The 25,733-nt window shown below is 54.8% G+C and overlaps 8 protein-coding genes across 8 annotated transcripts; 4 read left to right on the top strand and 4 right to left on the bottom strand.

Moving 5' to 3' along the window:
- Positions 1-7,145: 7,145 nt before the first annotated feature.
- Positions 7,146-8,619, top strand: UV8b_02732 (uncharacterized protein; the record flags this gene model as incomplete). The annotated part of the gene is made up of 3 exons (XM_043140230.1): positions 7,146-7,829; positions 7,897-7,950; positions 8,026-8,619. 3 exons carry the CDS (start codon positions 7,146-7,148, stop codon positions 8,617-8,619), a joined length of 1,332 nt encoding a protein of 443 aa, XP_042996164.1.
- Positions 8,620-11,845: 3,226 nt separating this feature from the next.
- Positions 11,846-12,717, bottom strand: UV8b_02731 (uncharacterized protein; the record flags this gene model as incomplete). The annotated part of the gene is made up of 3 exons (XM_043140229.1): positions 11,846-11,963; positions 12,260-12,424; positions 12,659-12,717. 3 exons carry the CDS (start codon positions 12,715-12,717, stop codon positions 11,846-11,848), a joined length of 342 nt encoding a protein of 113 aa, XP_042996163.1.
- A 211-nt stretch (positions 12,718-12,928) lies between these two features.
- UV8b_02730 (uncharacterized protein) lies at positions 12,929-15,596 on the top strand (the record flags this gene model as incomplete). The annotated part of the gene is made up of 3 exons (XM_043140228.1): positions 12,929-13,063; positions 13,143-15,325; positions 15,452-15,596. 3 exons carry the CDS (start codon positions 12,929-12,931, stop codon positions 15,594-15,596), a joined length of 2,463 nt encoding a protein of 820 aa, XP_042996162.1.
- Positions 15,597-16,251: 655 nt separating this feature from the next.
- UV8b_02729 (uncharacterized protein) lies at positions 16,252-16,794 on the bottom strand (the record flags this gene model as incomplete). Its single annotated transcript, XM_043140227.1, has 2 exons — positions 16,252-16,487; positions 16,689-16,794. The coding sequence occupies 2 exons, from the start codon at positions 16,792-16,794 to the stop codon at positions 16,252-16,254; spliced, it is 342 nt and encodes a 113-aa protein (XP_042996161.1).
- Positions 16,795-17,235: 441 nt separating this feature from the next.
- On the top strand, positions 17,236-18,039 carry UV8b_02728 (uncharacterized protein; the record flags this gene model as incomplete). Its single annotated transcript, XM_043140226.1, has 2 exons — positions 17,236-17,454; positions 17,632-18,039. The coding sequence occupies 2 exons, from the start codon at positions 17,236-17,238 to the stop codon at positions 18,037-18,039; spliced, it is 627 nt and encodes a 208-aa protein (XP_042996160.1).
- Positions 18,040-18,549: 510 nt separating this feature from the next.
- On the bottom strand, positions 18,550-20,350 carry UV8b_02727 (actin; the record flags this gene model as incomplete). Its single annotated transcript, XM_043140225.1, has 6 exons — positions 18,550-18,780; positions 18,848-19,619; positions 19,762-19,792; positions 19,945-20,000; positions 20,194-20,224; positions 20,344-20,350. 6 exons carry the CDS (start codon positions 20,348-20,350, stop codon positions 18,550-18,552), a joined length of 1,128 nt encoding a protein of 375 aa, XP_042996159.1.
- A 2,497-nt stretch (positions 20,351-22,847) lies between these two features.
- On the top strand, positions 22,848-23,501 carry UV8b_02726 (uncharacterized protein; the record flags this gene model as incomplete). Its single annotated transcript, XM_043140224.1, has 1 exon — positions 22,848-23,501. One exon carries the CDS (start codon positions 22,848-22,850, stop codon positions 23,499-23,501), a length of 654 nt encoding a protein of 217 aa, XP_042996158.1.
- A 320-nt stretch (positions 23,502-23,821) lies between these two features.
- Positions 23,822-25,054, bottom strand: UV8b_02725 (uncharacterized protein; the record flags this gene model as incomplete). The annotated part of the gene is made up of 3 exons (XM_043140223.1): positions 23,822-23,947; positions 24,018-24,711; positions 24,798-25,054. The coding sequence occupies 3 exons, from the start codon at positions 25,052-25,054 to the stop codon at positions 23,822-23,824; spliced, it is 1,077 nt and encodes a 358-aa protein (XP_042996157.1).
- Between the last annotated feature and the right edge of the window lie 679 nt (positions 25,055-25,733).

Here is a 25,733-nt window from a genome sequence, read left to right as displayed (position 1 = left end):
CCAACCCCCCAACCCCCCAACACCCACCCCTCCCTCGGGGTAGCAGCAGTCAGTCGCATTCTCTGGAATAGCTTTCAGACTCGAAGAGGTTCGCTGGTAAAAATTGTTGCATCTGAACACAATGTCTTAGTCCAACGATTCAAAAACCCGGAACCGTAAGCATACTAGAGTAAGACCGTTTCCAATTATATCCCGACTTTGCGGTGACCCGCCATTGCCATTGCCATTGCGACCTGGAATATTGGAGTATTTGCCAGGCTCCTTACTGCCTCCAAACCGCAGTACTCGGTAGGTGCTAGGCAGTAGGTACTACATAGGCAGTGCAAGTTAGAAGTCGACCTCTCCCTCCCTTGAGCCGCCGTTTCAGCAGTCATGTACTGGCGCTGCGGCCCGGAATCGCAAATCCATTTCCCCAGCCAGTCATGCACAAGATCTCCCTCCACATCATGGGGCAGAACTTTGGCCCGGGGGTTTCTAAAACTATCTTCCACCAACGAGATCAAGGCTCTTGCAAGAGGCTTCCAACATAAGTTCCCAGTAGTATTCAATAGCATAGTAGCCAAGACTAGGAAGGCCCTCGAGAGCCCGTTGCGTGCGCCGCGTCGTCTGTCGCGTCGTGTGTCAGTCGCATCGTCTTTTCGCAAGAAACGCAACTCATTTGCCTTTTTGAAGTTTCGTCGCGGAGAGAGCTGCTTTCCCTCGACGTGTGTTGACTCTCAAAGGCCCGACGTCTAGCTGTACAATAACCAAAGCGCCTCCCCCCCCCCCCCCCAACGACCGCGCAATACATTGCAAGCTTGTTCCAAGACTCAAAGTCCAACCTGGTGGACCAGCCAGCTCAGGATGGAGACAAAGTTGGGATTGCATTGGCCAAAATGGGTTGGTTGTGGGAATGAGTCTCTCTCCCCTCGATGGAGACTAGGCTGCTCCAAGGGTAATATGTAAGCGACAGGTCATTTATTGACTGCCGGGGAGGGAGGCGTGCAGTTCCATGTCTCCCACTAATTCATGGGACCAAGGTCGCAATTGGTCAATTGGTTGCTTCACCTTCGCCCCGCAGCCTGCCAAAGGTAAACAAATGCGACCTCGAGGAACCTCGGATTGGGCGAAAAGCCCGCGACTCCGAGGTAGATTTAGCATCGGAATGATGGCTTGTACTTTCTGCAGTGCCGTAGGTCAGCTAGCTGCTGCAAGTGCAAGGATGTCAACAGATTCTGGCCCAAACGTACCAGGTAGGTGATCCAATAGCTAATACGCTAAGCCTCTGCATTCCGCTCCAGAAGTCGAACCTGGTCAGTCGAGGCCCCGAGTCTAGCACTGACTGTTTTCTCTTGTCCGGGCCGAGAAAATCATCATGAGCCTTTCCGGAAAGAATTACTGGCCAATGCCGACCTCTCGCCTTCAAGGGATAGAGGTCAGAAGTTCAGAACGCTGTGACTGTCAGGGTTAGTCTGACTGAAAGCCGCCACGTTGGCCATCATCCCGTGACGACAAGAAGACGCGGGAACCCAAGATACCAGAAACCCGGCCTGATCGGCGTCGTCATCGGTGGTGTTGAGCTGAAAAATAACCGGTCGCTCAATCAATCCCACCTTGAAAAGTGAACAAGTCGGCAAATGACCAACATGACTTCCAAAATCGATTCCACCTCATTCCTGAGTCCTGTCCTGACCACGCTCATTCTCTTAGCACCACCTCTCTCAAGCTAACTTGCGCCATCTTGAGCTAACCGGAGCAGCGCTGCCTGCTACCTGTTGAGACGCAGTCACCTTCTTGGAATGCCACATTCTGAACCCCAGACTAGCCAGGCTTAGGAGCCCTTCCTATTGGATGAGCGAAAGGCTTCGCAATGGTTCGAACTTGGAAGTCTGGGACAGCAACATCTGACAGAGATTTGCATTCTTCTCGGGGTCGTCGGATGGTGATACCCCCGCGTCTAGCTCCCGAGTCCGTGACACCTGCAAAATCGCCAAGTCGACCCCGTGCTCAACGGGGGCGGGTTTGACAGCCGCAGCTAAACAAACTCTGGAAAGCTTGAATCGACATGTTGTGAGACTCCAATGTCAGTCGCCCCAGCCTTTTCGTCCCTGCATGCCTTAAGTCATCTAGGGAAGACGAAATCTATCGGGGACATCGGAGAGTTAAATCAGCCATCATGCATGCGTAAAGGACCAAAGCATTGACACACGCCCCGATGGACTTGACTCTTGAATCTTGATGCAGACCCATCCAGTGTTCTGGACCTCCTGAGTCCTGGCCCAGCTGAGCATCATCACATCTCACAAACGGGCAGCGAGAAAAATATACTGGGACATCATGTGCATTCGGGGCTGCTTCCGCTAGCTGGAGCGCTGCATGCAACGGTGTGATACATACTCCTAGCTGAAACCCCGCAACCAGGCTTGGCTCTTCATGCAGCCGCAGCAGCAGTTTTGATCTCTGATTGAACGACCCGAGATCCATGATCCCGGAACGAAGGGAAAAGCGAAGCTCAAGTGTGATTGGCGATAGCATGATGCCTAATTTTTCGGTCGCGCTACCGAGTACTTCCATGTTGACGTACGGTACGGAGTCCCGAGTCCCGACTATCTGAGTAGGAATCGATCACCAATGTCATTTATTTTTATTGAGCTCCAATTGGTTTCCGGGGCACATCAAACGCGTCATGACGGCTTCAGAGCTTTTTCTGTGACCAAGATTGCGTTGTGGCTTTGTTTGGTCGCAACGAGAGCTCCAGACAGATAGATGCCTGGAAATACGGAGGGAATTCACCCGTTTTGAAACTGGACACGCTCGAGACTGCGCGCATTGTTGCTTGAACCATCCATACTCGGTCTAGTGACGTCGAAGTGGCTTGCAGGATTAGTCTTGCAATTGTCTTCCAAGAGCCACATCGTCTCCCTTGTGCGTGGATGAGAGAAGAGGTCTACGACCCTTTAACAGACTTCCTGAGGGCCTGCGGGACCCCGTTTTCTGAGGATATGAGCAGGTACGACGCGTCAGCAGCAAAAATCCCCTACTGTTAGTGGTCAAGTGCGGTTGTAACGTAACTGATTTCTTGTACCAAAGAGAATTGTTAGAAACTTTCATTGCTTGGGTTACCCAAAGAAAAATCAGCATCTGCCATTACCCGGTGCTGTCATCGGCCCACAGCACCGCAAGTTGTTCCGCGCAAGGTCCTTAGCCTGCCAGAGGAATTATTAGCTCTCGGGGAATTTATGACGCCCAGACCAGGTGCCATGGCGATCTATGGGGATGCCGTAATCGCTTCACGGTGGGTGAATGAGTTGCGGCCCGAGATTGAGAGTATCGTCTGGTGGCCAAGCCCCAAGACAAGGATGGCTTGATTAACATACGCCAACCCGACTCCTTGTTGGTTTCTCAGTCAAGGTTTCTTAGTCAATGGCTTCACTCATCAAACCTGGGGAGTACAAAGAACCATGGTTCTTTGACCTAGTGCAACGCGTGGGTTTGTGGGGAAATAGTACCTTCACGTCAGTCAGCTACGGCTTGGCTTGGCTGGCCTCCGGGGAAGTAGACGAAGGTTCGAGTACATACCTCCCTCGTGAGCGGAAATAAAATTGAAGTCTTGCAAAGCCGCAGAGGAGCAAAGCTAAATGCAGGGACGGTGGCGTGCGGCGGATTGTTGATCTGGTCCACCTGAACTGCTGCGGGTGGACCTGAGCAGCTCCGCGTCTCTGATCAGTGACTATCATCTTCTGGAGATGAGCCAAACGAACAGCCCAGCCATTCGCATCACGGCCAGCCAGCCAGCCAGCCAGCCAGCCAGCATGGTCGCTAGGCTCGCTACTCCAGAACGACAAGTTGGGGGAGGTACCAGATAGGAAGCGGCACGATGGGAAATGGAGGCGCGCTGATGCAGGAGCTGGACATGGACGTCTCGCAGTTGAAGCTGGAAAATAAACCCCCTTGTGGATTGGGCAAGTGGAGAAGACGGGTGCAGTTTGCAGTTTGGGAGGCTGGCCCTTGGCTAGCGCGCTCGCGGGACAAGTCCTAGCATAGCCGAGAGCGACCAGACCGTTTTAGGGCGGCGGTACCCTGGTAAGCGGGCGAGAGGGGCAGGAGCCACCAGCCCCGACCAGCCATGCATGGCTAGACCCGCAAACCCCAGCGGCGGCACGGCCGAGGGGTGTGCTGCTATGTCTTGCAAGTCAGGAGGTAGGTACATACCAGACGTACGCTAACATGACCAAACAGGAACCTTCCGTTCCCCCAGCCTCAGGCACCTCAGGCACCTCAGGCACCTCAGGCACCTCAAGCACCTCAAGCACCTCCAGCACCTCCAGCACCCATTCTTGCCAACCTCGGGTTCCAAGTCCTGAGTCGTGTCCCGAGTCCCGACACCACTGACAGAGGCAGGAGCGACCTCTTTGCCTTCCCGTGCCGTCATGACCGAGAATGGCAAAAAGTAATGTTCTAATGATGAATGATGCTGTCTGTCCCTGGCATTCTGTCCAACGCTGCACAAGTGGAAATATACCAACTCAACAACTCAAGGGAAAGTCATCGGCCCATCTCTCTTTGGCGTACGGAGTAGAGTAGCAGCAACGGGATCTGCTGCTCCTTGCAGGGCTCAGTCTTCTACCTCGGGGAGGCACCAAAACTTGGCTCGCCGCGACATGTACGTGTGGTGCCGATATGCATCAACCGCTACTGTCCATGCCAAGCTTACTGTCCATGCCGAGCTGACTGCCCCTGCAGTAAACTTGGCCGACTACGTGTATCAGACTTTGTGCGCGTCTTGCTTGGGCAAGCTTACAAAGGTTCCGGGAGCAGAGAAGAGGAAAAGTAACAAAAGTTCAGCACTTCAACTGCCTGGCATCACGGCGGGCTTTCGGTCGGCATCGCGCAGCATCCAGTCGCAAGCTAGAGCCAGTTTCGGACGCTGCACGTTTCTTCTCGGCGCCGCTTGTTGTGCTTGCTGTCAGAGATTCTTCTCCTCGTCCGCCCTTGCACTGAGCATCAAGCTCGTGGCGTTGATCTTGGCGGCGAGGCAGTGATAGTTCTGCTGATCATTGGCACACGTCAGGTTTGTCATCACGTGTGGTATAGTCCTTGACTCATAGCCCTTGAGTTGCAAGCCGAGAACCACCTCGGACAGGTCTTCCAAGTCTCATTCCCATCGGTAGGTCGTTCGTTGCATGTATGTGTACGGAGCATAAACAATACCAACTAGGCAGGTACCTATCTAACCTAGGTACGGAGTACGCAGGCCTCTCTCGCGCTCGGCAAGGCATGGCCATGGTGCGAATTAGCACTCGCAAGCTTGCTTAGCTTTGTCCCGGATCCGGTGCTTCCCTTCACAAGGCTGATCGGTCGTCTTTTTCCCAGTCAATCAATCCATGGACCATGACTAGTTTTCCTGCACGGCCCAGGGGGGGCGTTGACGAGCCGCCCTACGTTTCAACGATGGGTAGCTAGGTAGGTGACAGGTCGTAAGTTGCAAGTCCCCTCTCATGAACTTTATCCGTTAGTTGTTCGTAATTGCGCGCTACTCTGTATAGCGTCGGGGATCGGTCTGTAATTCTCCTTAGCCGTTTCGAGTTGTCACGTCAAGCACACCACCTTGCAAGTGGGCGAAGCTCCGAAGATCAGGGGTCGCGTACGTACATACATAGTAATACGCACCATGTACAATGCCGATGCTCATATCCATGAAGAAGCGGCATGATCTTGGGCCTCTGACTCTGACGTCTGCTCGTCGTGGTCGCTGCAACATGGCCTCTGGGCCTCGAACCCGGATGGGGGAGCCTTCAACCTCTTGTCCCAGCTTTTGGCCGCACTGATTGGCCCTCTCCTGTGCGTCCTGTCCTGTCCTGGTCCTTCCTTCTTGCCTTGCCTACACTTCTCCCTCCTCCCGTTCCTTCTGCCGGCGCACCTCCCATCCCCCAGGTGGCATGTAGTAGTATGTGTTCGTCCAGGTCTACGTAGGTATGTACCAGACTCCTCCATTCCCCTGCCACAAGTGGCCGTACGGAGTACGTACTCAGGGAGTGTCGTTATAGGCTGATGAGCTATCCATCACCATGCATCACACCCACCCAGACCATAATCCTGGTTCATCCGGTTCCCTCTTTTGGACTTGGGGATAGCTCACACCTCGCGTCGCACCCCTCGCATCCGCACCCTCACATCCGCACCCCTCACCGCAGCATGGACACCCCCCCCCTGCTGGTTGGAACTTGGCCACTTCCCTCAGTCCTGGTTTGTGGGGACGGGATGCTCCTGCTGTCCTCCCCTCCTCCCCCCCCACGCCCCAAAGCACGGAGGTGTGCCCGCTTGCCCGCTGCCGCTTGCCCGCTGCCGCTTGCCCGCTGCCCGCTGCCCGCTGCCCACTGCTCAGAGGGAACCTACCTTAGGTACCTACCTTAGGTACCTACCTAACGCTCATGTTGCAGTGTGGCATGTACTTCACGTCCACTTCTCGGACATAATGCACGCCCGAGAGCGCACTATGGCAGGGATTCAGCAAAGCCAGACCAGCTCTTTGGGTCGCAGTTATCTTTCACTCGCGGTTCGAAGCCAGGACGTTGCCAAGTACCAGCCGGCTGGACCCCCCCCCCCCACCCCTGGCTGCCACTCGCCGTCGCCATAGAAAATGTCAACGATCGTCCTCCATCTCAACAACTGGCCTGCGATATCCAGCATGGCTTGGGCTTCACCAACTACTTAGGCAAGCTCCTTTCCGCCTCACCACGTGTCCGGATTTTCCCCCTCGTCTGCTACACACCCGCCTCACCCGGCGCCTCCTTCTGATATATCTCGCTCCTTCTTCCCTTGACTTTGGATCAAGTTTCACATTTCCTTTACAAGCGACTCGTCTGTTATCCGCCGTCCTCGTCCTAAGCAGACAACTTTTCACCCGCAGCTGGCGGCTGAGTATTTTCGGTCCACACCCATCTTGCAGTCCTCGAGGCTCTTGTTCTCATCTGTGACCCATCTCGACCCTATCATCTCCCATCGGTTGAACCAAGTGCCACGATATTATTGGTACCATGGCTCTCACGGCTTCATCAGCTCCTCCTAGTTGGGGACGCTGGCCCCAGCAGCTTCCTCACGAATTCACCATGATGCCATCTCCGGCTTTCATGCCTTACGACTCGCGCGGCCATCCAACGCCTCCTATGCAGAGACCAATGGCGCCCCAATATGTTGTTGCTCCCGTCTACAACGCTGCGCCCATGACGACCGGGGCCGCGCAACACTACCAACACCAACACCAACACCAGCAACCTCAGCCTCCTATCTATGCAGCGTACTCGGCCTACCAGAGCCCACCCCCGTCAACAGGCTCATCATTCAAGTCGGACTTTCAAGACCGACCTCACGCCGTGCCGTTGAACGCGGATGTGGAAGTAAACGGCGCTGTCTCAGCTCGCCGTGGCTCAATCCAAAGGAGCAACGCTCGCTTGCGTTCTCCAGCCCGGAGCGAATCAAACGTCTCCGTCTCACCATCAACTCACTCTAACCCGACCGCTAATTCTAAAACCATCACTTACAACGAGACTATCAATCCTGCTGATCGCATCGACTTCGGGACTGACGTGGACGAACTTATGAAGGCTATTCAGGCCAAGGCAGAGGCTAGTGAGGGAGCTCACAGACACATCTTAACCCCAGCCCATACGCCACGGGGCGATTGTGGTGCGGACGCACAGAGTCCTGCGGGTTCTTGCCGCGCTCCTCCCGCCCAAGAGCTGAAGCCCAAGAAGAAGTGGGTGTGCGATGGACCCAGCTGCAACAAGCGCTTCGTCCAAAAGACTCATCTCGACATCCACCGTCGCACGCACACTGGTCTCAAGCCTTATGTATGTGGCATCAAAGTGTTCTGTCGTGCCACAAAACCTGGATTGGCATATGCTGACACTTGTACAGATCTGTGGCAAGGAGAACTGCGGTCTCACCTTCTCGCAGCGGGGCAACCTCAAGGTATGTATGATGCCGAGGGAGCAAGCAAGCAACCAACCAGACGTACGCTTGAAACGGTGAACTGATGCATCCCAGACTCACATGCGTCGCCACACCGGTGAAAAGCCATACTCTTGCAGCCTTTGCGGCAAGACGTTTGCCCAACGGGGTAATGTTCGATCTCACGAAGAAACACACAAGGGTTTGAAGCCCTTCATCTGCAGACTCGATGATTGTCACAAGTCCTTTTCGCAGCTCGGCAATATGAAGACGCATCAAAACAACTTTCACAAAGAGACCCTCAAAGACCTCACCAACATGTTTGTCAAGTTTGCCCAGATGGGGCAAGTCCCAGACGAGCATCGTGACCTATTTGACTACTTCAAGGAGCATTACAAGAACAGCAACAAGGGGATCAAGGGCCGTGGCAAGGCAAGGACTATAGCGGTGCGAAAGCCAAAAGGCAGTTCTCGACCATCTGCAACCGCAGGCGCAACCGCAGCCGCCCCAGCTTCTGCCCCTACCGTGTCAAATCATTATTCCCAAGCTCCCATGGCAGGCTCTGCTCCAGCCTATGTCCCTCGCACTTTTGGCATGCTTGAGCCCGAGCATGATCACACCGGCGCCGCGGGATTGCTTTACGAAGATGAACAGGCCCGGCAAATGGCCTTTGCCAATCGCTTGTATTAATAAAACGGCTGAGACGAGAATATGACGGCAAGGAACGACGACAAGGCGAATTTGCGAGGTCGATATTGCTACAACGTGCTTGTTGTGTGCAAGATCTGTCACTACGACAACGTGAGAAGATGGAAAATCAAAAGAAGGAACTGGGAGGACTAATCCGAGTTCTTTTCTTTTTTCTTTTCTTCAACCTCGATTCACGTCGTTGCTTGGCATGATGTGACATGGCAGCCGCCCCGTTGTGCAAACCGCACGTCAGAAGGAGGTATGTCTGGCGGCTTATTTGCAGAACAAGTCCCTTGCAAGGTTCAGCATGGCGGCATTTCTCACGCCGGCGGCACTCTGCTTTTGACTTTTTTTTTTTTTTTTTTTTTTTTTTTCCTCTCCCTAGCTCTCCATCAAAATATTGGCTGTTTCTGTGGTTGTTGTATGTGTGGTTTTTATCTTTGTTTCAATTTTTGTTTTCCTCTGGAAAAAAAAAGGCATTGGGTGTGGCAAATGTGTCTGCATTTTGGCAGAATCAAAAGAAAAACAAAAAGTTTCATGTACTGCAGAGGAGTATCAGGACAGGGGTCAAGATACCCATCGATCGGCTTCTTATAGGGTGCCACCATCACGGAGGGGGGGAGGAGTTTTCTAATTAGCGACCTTGTTTGAAGCTTTGCCTTTTAGATTCGTTGTTTTGTCGTTTATTTTTGAAGCACTCTGCTCTTTCTTCATACCCTTGCCGCCTCCTGAACTAATTTCTCGTCATGTTTGATAATTCCCCAAGCCCTGGGATAGCAGATGATTGAGTATCCGTACCAATATCAACACACGGTTTCGTGGGGTTGGAAGGAACTCCATCTTGGGCTTGCGTGTGTAATGGTTTGATTTTTGCATGGTCTAGCCGATGATGACGGGCGTGGAAAAGGGCAAGGTTATTCTTGCCAATGTGATTGAGATGATTGCTGTGATGTGCGGATTCCTGCCGACGTGGGTGCCGTGTTGCCTCGGTGGACAGATAGGTGTAAGCCGGGACTTGATCTGCACTACCGCGGAGTCGGGGGGGGGGGGGGGGGGGGGGGGGGGGGGCGTTCATGCTCGGGAGTCGGGACGATGCTGCATTTCCTTCCATCTTCTTCGTTTTCTCAGACAGTATCCTAGGTACGCATGTGTATGTGGTATGCAAGGAGTTACGGCGGAGCACCCGCCGCACACTCGCTCCGTTCGTGGACGTTGCACCCACTCAGTGTGCTGAAGGCGCGCCGGTACGCAGCGACAAGCTGACTGCAAGGGAGGGGGGGGGGCAACGGTACCGGCCATTTACAGAAATAAATCCGCACACGATACATAAACCAGGGCAGGAGTCGAGGACGTTGTTGCCGAGGGAAGTCGAATCGCGAGTACTCGGGAGATGAGAGCAGAGAGAAAGAAGCAAAAGTCGTCAATATTCCGTACAATTGAGCAACACGTCTTTCAGGTCGTACTGCCACGGCATCTAAAATCCTCCTTGTTTTCTCCCAGTGTTTCATGTCCTCGAGAGAGAGGGGTTGGCAGGGGAGGGGGAGGGGAGGGTGCTTAGGCTAGCACCTAGATCTGTACGCCGTACGTGCGTCCGTACGGCGCTGGGTGCGTGGTAAGAACCGCCACAGCTGCATCCATGGAAATCTAGCAGCTGGATTTTAACTACCTACCTAGCTGCAACGAGACCAACGAGACCAGGCTGACGGGCGCGTCGAGGGCGGCGCCACTATGCAGGCGGGCCCCACCTTCCGGGCGACGGGCTGCATTTTGTGGCCTCTGAGTCGGTCTCGTCGCTCTGACAAGCCAAGCCACTGGCTGTGCCGCCGTGCGTTGGCAGGACGTCGTTGCTCGCGCGGATTGGTGAGGATGCGGCGGGTCTGCACGGGCACGGGCGCGGAGGCGGGGATGGGGCCGGGGCCGGGGCCGGGGCCGGGGGCGGCAGCGGCAGTTCAAGACAAAGGTCTGCTGCTGGTGGTGTCTGCGAGCGGCGTCTGCGAGCGGCGTCTGCGAGCGGCGTCTGCTGGTGGTGCGTGCTTGCTGTTCTCACTTTGCCTTTGCGTCAAAGGACGCGACGGGTCTTGTGCGAGAAGCCGACAATGTGCAGCGAGCGAGTGGAAAGCCGATAGCTGGGCTCCGCAAAGTCGCGTGCCAATTCCAAGCCTCCAAGCCTCAAACGTGAAGACAGCCGCCGGTTGGTTTCTCATTCTGCCAGCAGACGTGGTATCCAGGTTGACGAGCCGTCATCATCTCCCATTTTCGCAGCATCTTTGCAGCATCTTTGCAGCAGAGGCCCGTCATCCATCTCGCTGCCCATCAGGACAATCCATCGGAAGATTGGCCAGCAAGCATAATCACCGCTTCCGCGGTTCGACTTCACACTGTGTTGAAAGAGTCCCCAAACAATGTAGTCAGATCCCAATGTCTCGCGCCCGTGCATGAAGCTGCAAGTCTCGGCTTGCATGCAAGTGCCAACAGGGCGCGCTCGAGTGGCCAGGATGAAAGGTTTGTTTTGTTTTTGTTTTGTTTGGCTGCGCTCTATCGCTCAACAGACACTCCAATGCATGGCTGAAACCCATTCTTGGGAGAGACTGTGCCAGCAATTTTACAACGGGGAACTTCTGGACCCGGGTTCAACAATGTTTGAAGTTTCACTATCCCGCAGGGCATGATGGTATGCCAGGTGAGAAATAGACGAAAGGGAAGACGAGAAAGAAAAATCTCGAAAATGCTTTTGCTTGCCCCTCGCTTGTGGCTTTCCACTCTGTTTGGGGTGGTCCATGAACAGTTCGGTGGTGTTTGTTCCGTAAAGGTCATTCCAGAATAGATGACGACCAAGAATGAGAAGAGCGCCCGTAGACTGAGGAAACGAGACAGCCATGGTTTATTGACAAGTTGGCGATTTACGACGTGGGCTGCGTGCTTGCCGAGCTCGACACACCGGGTCGTTGGAATCCAAGGTGAGACCCCTTCCTCCTCTGAAACAGAATCACAACGAGAGCGTAAATGGATTGTCGGTCTGTGCTGGTAGATCAAAACTCTCTTGCTTCTCTTCATCATCACAGGCTTCCCAGGCCCAGATCGTATAGGTCTTGGACTTGTGAGCCAGGTCCAGCCGTTCATGCATGATGCTTCCAGCGGTGGCCGTACAGTAGGAGCGGGGGAGGGTGTGAGAGTTGGAACGAGAGTGATAGTGAGAGTGAGTGAGAGTGAGATTTAGGATTTTTTTCTAGCCTCCATGCAAGGTCGATACGAAGAGAATGTTGTCGCCATTGCTCAGCTCATACGCTTCTTCCCCCTCTAGTTCCCAGTCGGCGTCGTTGACGAGAACCAGGATGCCCGGGCGCCTGCATGTATTGACCCAAGGGGCGTTAGTTGATGCTTGATGAATGTGTGACGCGAAATACACAGGCTCACGATGCGTTTTACTTCTGGTCGCCACGCTCTCGTCGGACCCTTTATTCCTCCGACTTGAACGTGGCCTTACCCAACTGGCTTGGACATTTCCTCGTGAGCATGCAGCTGAATGAAACGAAAGACAGAGCGTTGCATCATAACCACAACTCGAACCGAAACGAGTCCAAAGTGAAGGCATCAAAGGCATCAAAGGCATCATAGGGCAAAACATGGCAGAGGCACATACAGATGGCTATCCAGGATAAACAGTTCCTTGCGGGTATCTTTCATGACATTCTCGCAGATATGATGAATCAAAAAGGCCAGATTGGCTGGTTGGCCATGCTCGTCCTTGCTGGGAACTTTCAGTGAGTGGTGTTGCTGGTCAGCAAAGAGCATTTCCAAGCCACCTCTGCGACAAGACGATGTTAGCAGGCTTTCTACAAGTGATGGCATGAAAGGAGATCTAGGCAGGGGCAAAGCGCCCCCCCCCCCCCCCCCCCCCAATCTAGACGATGAACGCTCCAGGAAGAGCGCACATGATGGGGTCGTCGGGTCGTCGGGTCAAGAATGGGCTGTGGCGTCACGCATTGGCTGTCGAGGGGGAAAACAGACACGTGGCAAATGGAATCAGGCGTCGACCTACGAAAACTCAACAGTCAAGATAAGCTGGTCGTCGGGATTCTTAGTTGCTGTAGGAGCCATGTTGAGGTTCCTTTGTGGAAAAAGTTGCAAGTTGTTGGTCGAGTTACTAGAACCCGCCAGGAGGAGGGGGTTTGAGGAGGGGCCGTCCTCGCCATTCCTTATCGATAACACAGAAAACTTCCGGGTATGGACAGTGCAGCCAATCAGCTCTCGAGACGGTTACGAACTTCAGACTCATCTCCATTATTCCACCAGGTCCAACGCTGCCGAGATGGCGGCCCCAAAAGGCATGTCGGTAGAGTATCTGTCCGTTGGGGCGAACCGGCAAACTTGTGTCGCGGACTGGAGTGCTACCGGACTGTTGGCCTTTGGAGCTGATGTCAACATCGCCTTGTGGCGACCAGCAGTGGGTGCTCTTGAACTACATTTGCTTACCGCGACCCTGACGGCGCAAGCAATGGGACGGCAAGCTGACATCTAGGCAGGCATCCCCCCCCAGAGGAGTTGAGACATTGTTGAGCGGGCATGGGGAAACTGTAAAAGCTGTGCTATTCTTACCTGAAGAGCAAGATGACGACGCCACCTTCATCGTGTCCGGCGCCGACGACAGCACGCTGATATGCTGGAAATCGAACCGTGGCGGACTGGACTATGAACCCGTCCAAACATCGGTCGAGCACACTTCGCCGATCAATTGTCTCAGCGCCGTGAGAGTGGCGAGCCGCCCGGCGAAATGGATCCTCGCGACGGGAGGAGCCGATGCAACTGTCAAGCTGTGGTCCTTTGAGCGTGATCAGCTGCAGCTCCTGCAATCGATGAGGACATCGCCCAGGTTTCTGCCCCTCGCAGTTTCGATAAGCATGCTTGACCGAGACAGTCTCATTCTCGCAGCTGCTGGTACCCGCGAGACGGTCCAGATTTTCACAGCAGATCTGAAAGCGTCCGCCATCCGCTTTGACCTGCAGGCAACACTGCATGGGCACGAAGGATGGGTGCGATCTCTGAGCTTTGCCAAGGAGCCGGGGAAGGCCGACGGCGATCTTCTTCTCGCGTCGGCCAGCCAAGACAAGTACTTGCGCATCTGGCGTGTTCGTCGGGGTCGAGAGCCCCCAGCTATCCCTGCCTCTGGCTCGGATCCCATCAGTGGCGCGTTCCTGCCAGGAAGGTCGCCGTCGAACAAAGTTCACATGCTGAGAGCGGGGGGCAAAGACTTTTCGGTCACGTTTGAAGCCTTGCTCCTGGGTCACGAGGACTGGATATACAGTGCAAGATGGCACGCCCATTCCGACGGCAAACTGCAACTCCTCTCTTCGTCTGCCGACAACTCCCTGGCCATTTGGGAAGCAGACGCCACGTCCGGCATCTGGGTCAGCATGGCAAGGCTGGGCGAGATCAGCAGGGAGAAGGGTGCGACAACGGCGACCGGCAGCACTGGTGGCTTCTGGACCGGCCTCTGGTCACCTACCGGAGACTCCGTGGTGTGCCTAGGAAGGACCGGGAGCTGGAGGCGCTGGGAGCACGACGCAGCGGCAGACGCGTGGAGGCCGTGCGTCGCCATTACCGGTCATACAAAGCCTGTCAAGGGGATTTCGTGGTCAAGAAGCGGCGAATACTTGCTCTCGACCAGCTCGGACCAAACCTCCCGCCTGCATACCAGATGGTCAACGTCGAATGGAGGCGCCTGGCATGAAATGTCTCGTCCGCAGATCCACGGCTACGACCTGAACTGCATAGACTCTCTGGGCGAGGGCCAGTTCGTGTCTGGCGCTGACGAGAAGCTCCTGAGGGTCTTTACGGAACCCAAAGCCGTTGCTGCGCTCCTGAAGAAACTGGCCGGCTTCGGAAACGAGAAAGCCGAGGGCATGCCCGATGCAGCCAACATGCCCGTGCTGGGCCTGTCCAACAAGGCCATTGACGTGGTAGACGAGGACCAGGAAATTCAGCCCATCGACGACCGAGACCGAGAGGCAATGGACCCTGCCACGGTTGTGAGAAAGTCGTGCTTGGAGATGGATCATCCTCCGTTTGAAGAGACACTCTCCAGGCATACGCTGTGGCCTGAAACCGAAAAGCTGTACGGCCACGGGTACGAGATCTCATGCCTGGCGGCAAGTCACGACGGCAAGGTCATCGCAAGCGCCTGCAAGGCCAGCTCGACCAACCACGCCGTCATCCGGCTCTTTGAGACTGACAAGTGGACGGAGGTGAAGCCGCCTCTTGTAGCGCACTCCCTAACCGCCACGCGCCTCCGCTTCTCCCGCGACGACAAGCACCTGCTGAGTGTAGGGCGCGACCGTCAGTGGGCAGTGTTTCGGAAAGACGCCAACGAGGCCGCCGTGTACACGCCCGCCCAGTCCGACCCCAAAGGCCACAGCAGGATGATCCTCGACGCTGCCTGGGCGCCATCGCCAACCCCCCTTCTCTTTGCCACCGCGGGCAGGGATAAGCAGGTCCGGATCTGGGCCTCCAGGGCGCCGGCAGAGGAACAAGTGCGGTTTTCGCAGAGTGCGGCATTGCCCCTTTCCGGGCCGGTGACTGCGGTAGATTTTCTCCCAGTCGCCGTGAAGGGCAAGCATATCTTGGCGGTTGGAACAGAGGGCGGCAAGATTAGCATATGCCTCGTGAGCGAGGACGGTTCGGCCGTCGCAGAACTACCATCCCCAGCTGAGTAAGTCCCATTTGCCCGAAAAAGAAAAGAAAAGAAAAGAAAAGAAAAGAAAAGAAAAGAGAGAGAGAGAGAGAGAGAGAGAGAGAGAGAAAGACGTTTCCCGTCCACGACTGACCGATTGTCAAGATTGAACATGGCCAAACCGGTCTTGCAGTTGGCGTGGAGACCGACTGGCGAAAAGTCCGACGAATACACCCTGGCTGCGGCCGGCGAAGATAGTTCTCTGAGGGTGTTTTCTTTCCCCGAATCATGTTTCAAAGCACAAGAATAGAATGCAGAACAGTTTTCCCTTGGTCAAGGGAACGGGCGAAATGACGGCACGGCCCTGCCACGTAGAATGACGGCCGCTCGAAACCACTGACCTCAACATCCGGATAACCGTTGGGCGGGTCTGGCCCCCTTTCCCTCCCTTGGACAAATGTGCGCTTTGAGAAGGTGCAGGATTTGCTTTCCTCAGCATGCACTCCGCCCTTCATGTCCAACGTCTTCCCGGCCGGAACAAGTTCTGCGTCACGCACGGGCTGCACAGGAGTTGGATGATACAAGACGCCAGCATCCAGCACAAACCTTGGGGGCTTTTAGCACCCCCCGAAGGCCAGCACCCGCTCTCACTTGATATGAACAAGACAAAGCACGGCACTGGGTTCCACCCATAGATTGATAGTAGGCCATCCCATGCGTGTTGTGTCCGTACCCTCCAAGGGCCCTCAAACCAGAGCACCCGCCAAACCAATGCTTCGAAACGCCGTGACAATGTCCCTCTTTGATTCTATCTCGTGTCTGACGCCCTTGCTCATGTTGATGCACACGATACAATGCTACGCCCGGCCAAACCAAACCCCCTCCCCTCCCCTATATCGACAGAACAAGGGCCCCCCCCCCCCCCCCCCCCCCCCCAGCCAAGCTCTGCACAGGCCGTCCGGTCGTTACAACTCCTTCTCAATCGTCCCAGCGATAGCCTCCTTGGCTGCCGCCGTCGGCAGAGCCTCACTCGCCAAACTCGCCGAAATCTCCTTGACTGCCTCGCGCGCCGAGACCGCTGCGTTGATGTGCTCCCCCTTGATGTAGTACCACGCCCGGCCGACGAGGACGTTGATGTGGTGAGGCAGGTACAGCACCGCGGCTATAAAGGTCATGCTGATGAGCAGAAAAAGCACCGAGTCTGCACCCGCGGGGGGGGGGGAGGGGCACCAAGTCAGCACTTGGAAGACTCTGCTTGCAGGAAAAACCACGTCCAAGCTCCGTTTATGTTTTGGGTGTCTTGTTCGCAGGTTTGCCAGCGGGAGAAGAGGCAAGGCGAGCCTCGGCAAGGGCGAAGGGGAAAAAGCAACGCCCAGCCGACGGGGCACTTGGCAGAACCTACAGATGATGGACTTTTCCCACGAGCGAAACATGTTGAGCGCAAACGTAACCTCAAAGGTGTACTGCTTCTGGCGAAGCCATCGTCGGAAATCGGCGGCCATGGACATGATGGACGGCGGCGACTCGGATTCCGGTTTTGTGAAAACGGGGCAGCGGCGCTGCGGGACGGGTCTGTAGTTCGAAGCTTGTCGCGAGGCGGATTCTTCGGTAAGCGCCGTCGGTATACAGCAGCAACTCGGATGCTGGTCGTGAAAGGTGATGATGGGTGGTATGGTGATGTCCAGTCGCCAGACAGACAATGCTAGGGCAGTTAGTACCAACTTCCCCCATTGGGTGCTCTGGAAACAGGGGTATAAGTTGCTGCGGCCCGCCGAATTCGGGGGGGGGGGGAGGGGGGGGTTTCAAAGGAGACGTAGACCCGGATCGCCACTAACCTACAGTAGACCAACAAGTAACCACAGCCCCACCCCAGGTGCCAGCAACCCAGGTGCCAGCAACACAAGGAAGCTCCCAGCCTCCTTCCGTCCATCTTCATCTTGTCAAGCAACATGGGCTCCCCGACCACGCCAATGCATAGATTGCTTCTTTCTGTCCGGCCTATATGCCGCGCCAAAGTCCCGTTCACGGCGTCCCCCGTCGCTGCAAACAGACGTCTCACGTATACCTCCCCCCTGGCCAAGAACCTTCCGCCACGACCCAAGCCCCCACCAGAGTCCGAGATTGAGGAATCCTTTATCAAGGGTAGCGGTCCGGGAGGGCAAAAAATTGTAACCACATTCCCTTTTCCGAAGAAACAACTGCTTGTGTGGGGAAAATGAAGGAAGGAAGGGAGGAAGGAGACAAATGAGAAAGAGAGAAAGAGAAAAGGATAGAAACGGAAGAGAAGCAACATCTTCTGGGCTTCTCATTCACTAACGGCATGGCACAAACGCATCGACGTACAGAACAAAACCGACTCGGCTGTTCAGCTGAAGCACGTTCCGACCGGCATAGTCGTCAAATCGCAAGCCACCCGCTCTCGCAGCCAGAATCGAAAACACGCTCGTGAACTGCTCGCTCAAAAGATTGATGACTTGACCAACCGAGAGCAAAGCCGGTCGTCAATAGTCGGCGAGATGAAGCGGAAAAAGGCTGCTAGTGCTGCCAAGAAGAGCCGTCGGAAATACAGACTGCTCGAGGACGAAAAGGCTTCAATGCGTGCCGAAATCATCCACCCCCCTTTGGCCGCCCAGGGAGAGCCTGCGGCGACGACGAGCCCTGCCAATGGTCGTCTTTCCCATGATGCCCCCCCCGTCCAGCATACGGATGCCGAGACTTCGTCGCTGCCAGATAGGGATAAACCGCATCAATAATCACCTCAACTTCAGTAACCTATTCCAGGTTGTGCAACATGTCTCGTAATCCATCGTAGACATGCTTGCAACCCCTCTGCCAATCACTTTCGCCAGCACGGCTAAACACGTCGTTACCTTTTTTCCATTTTGAACGAGTCTACAACGGAAAGCAAAAAAAAAAATAAATAAAGTAGTGGTTTCATCAACCGTAGCTCTACCCCTAGGTCCTTATTACCCATTCGGTTATGACACACATCCCGTCATTCCTCCCCGCAGAAAGGACACGGCCCTGCCTCCTGAACCCTGTCAAAAACTTTTTTTTTTTCCGTAAATATTGACACCTGACTTGAGATGCTTGCGAAGGCCGAGTCGGCTCCGCATCGGCCGCCACCTCCCTGATCTCGGCGTGAGTTGGTGAAGGGCAGGAGATTTCGATTCTACAGCGGCTTCGCTGCAACAGCTGTCAGCGACGCAGCCCAACGAGTAGCTTGCCGAACCCTGCTGGATCCGCGTATCGCACCACGTACCTTAGAAGCACTTGCGGTGGACAATTGAGGGGCCGCTCTCGTCGTACTCCTGCTTGGAGATCCACATTTGCTGGAAGGTAGACAGAGAAGCCAAAATAGAACCACCGATCCAGACAGAGTACTTTCGCTCGGGTGGCGCAATAATCTTGACCTTCATGGACGAAGGAGCAAGGGCAGTAATCTCCTTCTGCATACGGTCGGAGAGACCAGGGTACATGGTGGTACCGCCAGACTGGCCATGCAGTTAGCGTCAAGTTTCAAACCGTTTAGGATACACGCTGCCCAAAAGCAAGACATACCATGACAATGTTGCCGTACAGATCCTTTCTGACATCGACATCGCACTTCATGACCGAGTTGAAGGTGGTGACATGGATACCGCCAGATTCGAGACCCAGGACCGAAGGCTGGAACAGAGCCTCGGGGGCGCGGAATCGCTCGTTGCCAATGGTGATGACCTGACCGTCAGGAAGCTCATACGACTTCTCCAGGGTAGAGCTCTGGGAAGCGGTCTGGATCTCCTGCTCAAAGTCGAGGGCGACGTAGCAAAGCTTCTCCTTGATATCACGAACGATTTCACGTTCGGCAGTGGTGGAGAAGGCGTACCCACGCTCGGCCAAGATCTTCATCAGGTAGTCAGTGAGATCACGACCGGCCATGTCAACACGAGCAATGGCGTGAGGCAGAGCAAAACCCTCGTAAATAGGGACAACGTGAGTGACACCGTCACCAGAGTCGAGAACGATACCGGTGGTACGACCAGAGGCATATAGGGACAGGACGGCCTGAATAGAGACGTAGAAAGCGGGGGCGTTGAAGGTCTCGAAGACAATCTGGGTCATCTTCTCGCGATTGGACTTGGGGTTGATGGGAGCCTCGGTGAGCAATACGGGATGCTCCTCGGGAGCAACACGCAGCTCATTGTAAAAGGTGTGGTGCCAAATCTTCTCCATGTCGTCCCAGTTGGTGACGACACCGTGCTCGATGGGGTATCTCAGAGTGAGAATACCACGCTTAGACTGAGCCTCATCGCCGACATAAGAGTCCTTTTGGCCCATACCAATCATGATGCTGCCCGCAGGGCGTTAGAACCATGCTGCCGGATACAGTGCGATTCGAGGGCGGGGAAATTATTGAGAGGCGCAGAAATCGAGGCCAATGCAGAAAGAAATAACGGAATAATCGATCCATTGGCTTCATTAAACAGACTTACCCATGGTGGCGGGGACGACCGACGATGGAGGCTGGCGCAAACCGTTAGTCATGTTCATGGCTTTGGGCCCAAGGTTCTTTCTAGCTTTAAATGTGCCACCGCGGTCTCCCACACGAAGCTACGTAGCTGGTTGTGGGTTGACAGGATAGCTGGGGGGGAAATGGAGGAGGTGGGGTTACTCACGAAAAACAGCTCGGGGAGCGTCATCGCCAGCGAAACCGGCCTTGCACATACCCGAACTATCACGAAATTAGCATGATAATTCTTTCAAAAGCAAGAGCGGGGAGTTGTATGCTGGTAGAAGGCTAATGGTCGAGCTCGTCGAATGTTGCTCCAAAACCCCGCTGCGTGAGAGCACGAGAGCACGAGGTCGGTGAGAGAGCGGGGGGGGGGGAGAGGGGGGGAGATCGAGTGCGACAGAACAAAGCTTACCCATTGTCGATGACGAGAGCAGCAACCTCTTCTGCATATGGAAACGTGATACGTTAGCAACGTCTTGAATGTATACAGACGATATTTGAACGATGCCTCGGCAGGGTTGCATATCAACAAGATCAAGTTTGGGTCGGACTGGAAACGTACCCTCCATGGTTGCTAAATTAAGGTAGAAAAGGCTGATAAAGAAAGAAAAAAACCAAAAGCGGGCGTTTTAGTACGATATGCGCTAAAGAACAAGACGTGGATGGGTATAGATGAAGCTCACGAGATGGAAAGGAATAAGAATCCAAAGTCTGGAGGAGTCAGGAAGGAGACTCGGAGGGGGGGAAAGGAATTGACCGTTATTGGGGGGGGGGTGGAGGTTGAAGAAGGAAGAAGAGTGGAGGGGAAAAGGAGGAACCAGACTCCAGAAAGCCCACGGCGTCTCCGCCCATTGCCCCCCCCAACACTAGTAGTAGTAGTTACCGTAGAGCAAGCACCAGACCAGACCAGCCAGACCAGACCATACCAGCCCAGCTGGAGCAAACTACAGACAGTCTGGTCCCACCAGACCCAAGACAGGAGACATTGACCACATGCAGACTCCCAGCAGCTACCAGCACGACTCTGGTGGTTTCTCGCGCCCTGTTATGTGTCTGTTCCAGGCACCAGACGACTGGAGCTAAGCAGCTGCCTAGCACCTAACAGGTATTGACCTTAGTTGACCCAAGTTACACTGCGCCCGCCACACGCACACACGCGCACAGATTCTCCAGGCGGCCCAGGCCGCAAACCTCGGTGTATCTATTTCAAGCAGGAAAATAAGAAAGAAAAAAAGAAAGAAATAAAGAAAGAAGAAAGACGAAGAGAGAGAGAGAGGTGCGGCGAGAGCGTAGAAGCAAGGCCTGGACGAAACTGGAAGCATCAGTGCCAAAACTCCCCTGTTGATTATGCCAGATTGCCACCCTTGAAGAGGGCTAGCTAGCTATGTGGCCTGACGGAACGTGATTGGCTGGTGGGAATGGCTGGGGGTTGAAAACGCGCCAAGTTCTAGACCCTCCATCGTTGTTGACCACCGTCACCGTGGTGTGGTGGTGGTGGTGGTGGTGGTGTTGGTGGGTGGACAAAAACGTCAATATTTTAGGGCAATTAACTTGCTCTGTTCTCCATGGCAGCCTGAACATCCATCCTCCTCGCCGCGCGCGCATGGTGCCAATGCTTATATGCCGATCCCGACGATGCCAGTGCGTTGGCCATACTAGAGCCACACTGTTCTATGGAGTACCGAGTGCACAAGGAGCTTATCCGTGACAACGTGCGTACCTACCTAGGTACCTACCTACCTTGGACCTAACCTACCCAAGGCACCTAACCCAACGCTGATCGAAACCAGAGTTTGTTGGCAGTCTCTCATTGTACTCAGGGCCGGTGGAAGTTGACAGCATCTGGGATTGGCCTTACCGGACAGTTGGCCCTCTGACAAGATTTAGGGGGGTTTCTCATCTGGCGGCAAGCTAATGTGTCGACTCCCAACGCACCCCTTTGTTGCCGCCAAAGCATATCAAAGCATGGTTGGACTGACACATTTTGCAAATCGTCCTACGTCCTTGTTGCACCCCAGCCCACAGCAGAATCAAGGCGAGGGCGTTTCGATTTCGCCGTTGCTGAGGCGAAAACATGGCAGGCAGTAGTGACGTACTCTGGTGACGGACGACGCTTTAGTGCCTGCCTATCCTTGGCGATGGGCTTGCTTCAACCTGGATTCGTATTGCAGGACCCCTTTTTTTTAATAAGCCGGGGTGGGATATGTCCCGGTAAACGGGAGCCTGGAGACGACCAGCCATGAACTCAGCCTCTCGCTGGCAGAGTGGTACGGCAAGGCCATCGCGGGGGTCAACGGTGCCGAGAATCTTTTGTTCTGGTTGAGTCTGCTTGCGCAAGCAACATTAGGCTGCAGCATTGGCCACGGCCCATGACGCCGGACTCTACGTATGTGTCTTATCATGCAGTTGCGTCTGCCTGAGGCCATATCTGGCCGGAGCGACTGCGCTTTATAACTTGTGTGCTGTGCCTGCCTGTTGACGCGTCCGCGATCCCAAGACGGGACGGGTCCAGGTTGCTTACCTCGAGACCAAGGCGTTCAAAATGCTCCTTCGTCTTCGTCATCGCGTTCGCATACTTTCCCAGAGGCCCCGTCACACTCGTCTCCATCTTTTCACGTTCTGACAAGTTGCGCATCTTGTGAGGGCCGGAGAGACTGGTTCCTGAGATGCTACCACGGATGACATGGCTCCTAATTAGATACCGAGTTCAAGGTTCAAGTGATAAAAAGAGTACAATATCTACTTTTGCTGGTTGTACCTTAGTAGGCATTCAAGGTACATAGGTGCGCGGAGCATTCCTGTCACATCTTGTGCCACTAGGCCTAAAAAGGTCCATGAAGCCAGCCCACCCTTTGTCGCACCCCAGGGCCCAGTGGCCCCACACTAGTCTCTTCGTGAATTTTCCAGAACAAGGCACATGGGGTTTCAACTTTTCGACATGATGACCTACAGAGGGACGCAACCAAGTCCACAGACAATCAATCCCTCGTCTTACTCACCCAAGCTTGCCCGCCAATGCCCTCCCCAGACGTTCAACTCAACCCCCCAGTTGCGTGAAAATCCAAAATGGCCGACAAACGGCTCAACGACCTCCTCCGGTGGTCCGTCGAAAACAGCGACGTCCCGCACAACGACCCCTCCCTCGCAGCCCCGTCGCAGCCCAGCTCTTCGCATCTCACCCCCGAGCTCATGGCCGCTCTCATGGGCGGCCCCTCGGATGCCGACCTCATGAAAGCATCCATGGAAATCATCACGTCCCCCGACTCGGAAGTCACGCTGGAGAACAAGCTCATCGCCTTTGACAACCTTGAGCAGCTCATCGAGTCCCTCGACAATGCGAACAACATTGGGAACCTGGGGCTGTGGACGCCCCTCTTGGAGCAGCTAACGCACCAGGAGGCCGAGGTGCGTAAAATGGCAGCCTGGTGTATCGGTACCGCGGTGCAGAACAATCAACAGACGCAGGAGAGACTGTACGCCATGGGGGGCGTGCCTGCTCTTGTGGGTATGGCTACGCGGCAGGAGGAGAAGGAGGACGTGAGGAAAAAGGCCATTTATGCGCTTAGCTCGGCCTGTAGGAACTACCAGCCTGCGATGGATGTGTGCGTCGAGGAGTTGAGCAAGAATGGCCATGACGCCGACAAGGTGGATGCCAGGGATATGGAGGCTGTCGACGTCATCATAAATGTGTTGAGGGACAAGGTCAAGAATAGCGGTTGAGATTTTTGGGCTTTCTAGGTGTTTCCACGTCGTCTTTTTTGCACAAAAGCACAGAGAGAAGAGTTACCTGCGTGGCGTTTGGGCGTTCTTCTCAATGGAAAGGGGACCGGTTTAGAAGACACTGTGCGGGATTGGAAGAAAAAAAAAAGGGGGGCGGAAGGGGCGGAAGAAGGGGGAGGGAATTGAAACTCTGCACATCTGGCTGGGGAACTAAATGGGTCGACGGCCAATGAATTTCGAAACCGTCATATTGAAATTATTGTACATGTTTATGCTGCTTGAATACGTTCTTCAATGCGGCTGATTTTTGTCTTCGCCCATCAGCGGGTTGCCTTGCCATAAAACGGGAACCCAAGAGCCTCCATCAGCAAGCGACCCTGCCGGTCGGACGTGCCGGTGGTGTGGATGAAAATGTCGCAGCCAGGCATCAGCTTGGAAGGGTACATCTACAGGAAAAAAAATTTGAGATTACGTGCCAGGTAATGGTGTGCATGGGGAGGGATAGGAGTGACCTACGTCGTAGTTAAACTCAATCTCCGGAAAGTACGCCATCCACTCGGGCTTCATGCCAAAGGCCAGATTGCCGGAATCATCGCCAGTCGAAGCCTTGATGCCAGGCCAATCCTTGATCTTGGGCAGAACCAACGTGACCAGCTTGTCGACAAAGTCGTATGCCGCACCACCACGCAATGTCACCTTGGCGCCGGCTTTGTCGCCCTTGTGAACACCCCAATGAATAACGTGGTGTTTCACGGTGGTGACTGAGGGAAAGGCGCCAGTGATGGCTTGGACAACGGCACGAGCAACATGAAGGTACTCCTTGTTCTGAGAGGACATGGGAGCATACGAGTTTACGGTGACGGCCTCGATCTCTGGAATATTGTTCCACTCAATGTCGCGCTCGAGTATGCCGAGTCTTGATGAGCCGCCGCCTCGAGGTCCACGCCTAGGTCTGTTCTTGTGATACGGGGACGAGCCGTCCCATTGTCTCAAAACACCCTTTTCCGAACTGGGCGGCACCGTCCCTGGAGGAGTGTGTTGGTAGGTCAACGTTAATAGATCCGGCGCGATGGTGCTGTCGTAGGTGTGCTTTAACCGGGGGAAGCTGAAAGGGCCCGGTACAAAGTCGCGAGCGGTCGGATCTGATGATGGGGGTGCCTGGACGGGATGCAGAGGGCCGCGGTAGTACTTTGGGGGATGGTACTGATATCTATTTCCCACGAGATGAAAGGAAACAGTTCGTTAGTCGATATGGCACATCCAGATCGTGCTGCATCCAGCTAACGGTTCACGTACCGACTACCGGGCAGCCTTCTCTCCCTTGCGCTCGACTTGGTTGCGGAATCGAAGGCGTCAATCGCCTCCTGGTCGGGCTCAGAAGACGTGAATGTCGTGGTTGATTCCAGGTCGGCCAGATGACCCAACTTTGGAGCCTCGGCCTCGTCCACTCCTGTAGACACAGACCGTCTGCCGCAGGGGTGTAGTGGGCGGAGCGGCAGCCGCACTTGGCCGATGGCCCTTGCCAGACGGCCACCCTCACGCAGTGCAGACATGGTTGAAGAAAACAACCAGCCGTGAAGATTGGTTCAGTAAGAGGTTGGTGATGTGATAAGGGAATTTGCAGACGTCGAAATTTCCGACGGTCTGGAGCCTGGAGGTGGCTTGACACGCAAAGCCCTGTCATTACGCCACAATCTGGCCCCGGAAACATGTGGCGGTGCGGGTTAGTCAAGCGCATCATTGCAACCCCGTGCAATGTAGGAAACAAGTGTCTAAATACCTTCCTAGGTACTAAGGTAGGTAGGTGCTTTAGGTACCTTAGGTACCGAAGGTAAATAAAATTGTCATATACAGAGGTGGTATCCTTCCTTTGCCTCGACAGCGACGTTGTACATGGGCCAATGATGACCGACCGCCCTTGGTCAACGCTGGCTTATGTGCTTCCTAACCCTGATGGGTGCGGAATCGGCATGGCCTGATTGTTTCCTGGGGTTGGTTAAGCATGAGGCCGCACGTCGCAAAAGAATGCAGTTGTTTATCGGCAGTCACTCGCATCCCGCGGTCATGTAGCTGGGCGCTTTTGGTACCAGCGTGTAAGAACGAACACGCAATTTGTCGGGAGCCAGAGGGTAAAAGCAAGTCAGGAGGTACCAGACCTAATAAGGTCTGGTCTGGTCTGGCAGACCGTAGCACCGAACTCAATCAAGGCGGCCTATCACGGCCCGGCTGCGG

This window comes from Ustilaginoidea virens, chromosome 2 (genome assembly GCF_000687475.1).
Source record: "Ustilaginoidea virens chromosome 2, complete sequence".
Classification (NCBI taxonomy): domain Eukaryota; kingdom Fungi; phylum Ascomycota; class Sordariomycetes; order Hypocreales; family Clavicipitaceae; genus Ustilaginoidea; species Ustilaginoidea virens.
This window is presented reverse-complemented; position numbering and strand designations above follow the sequence as displayed.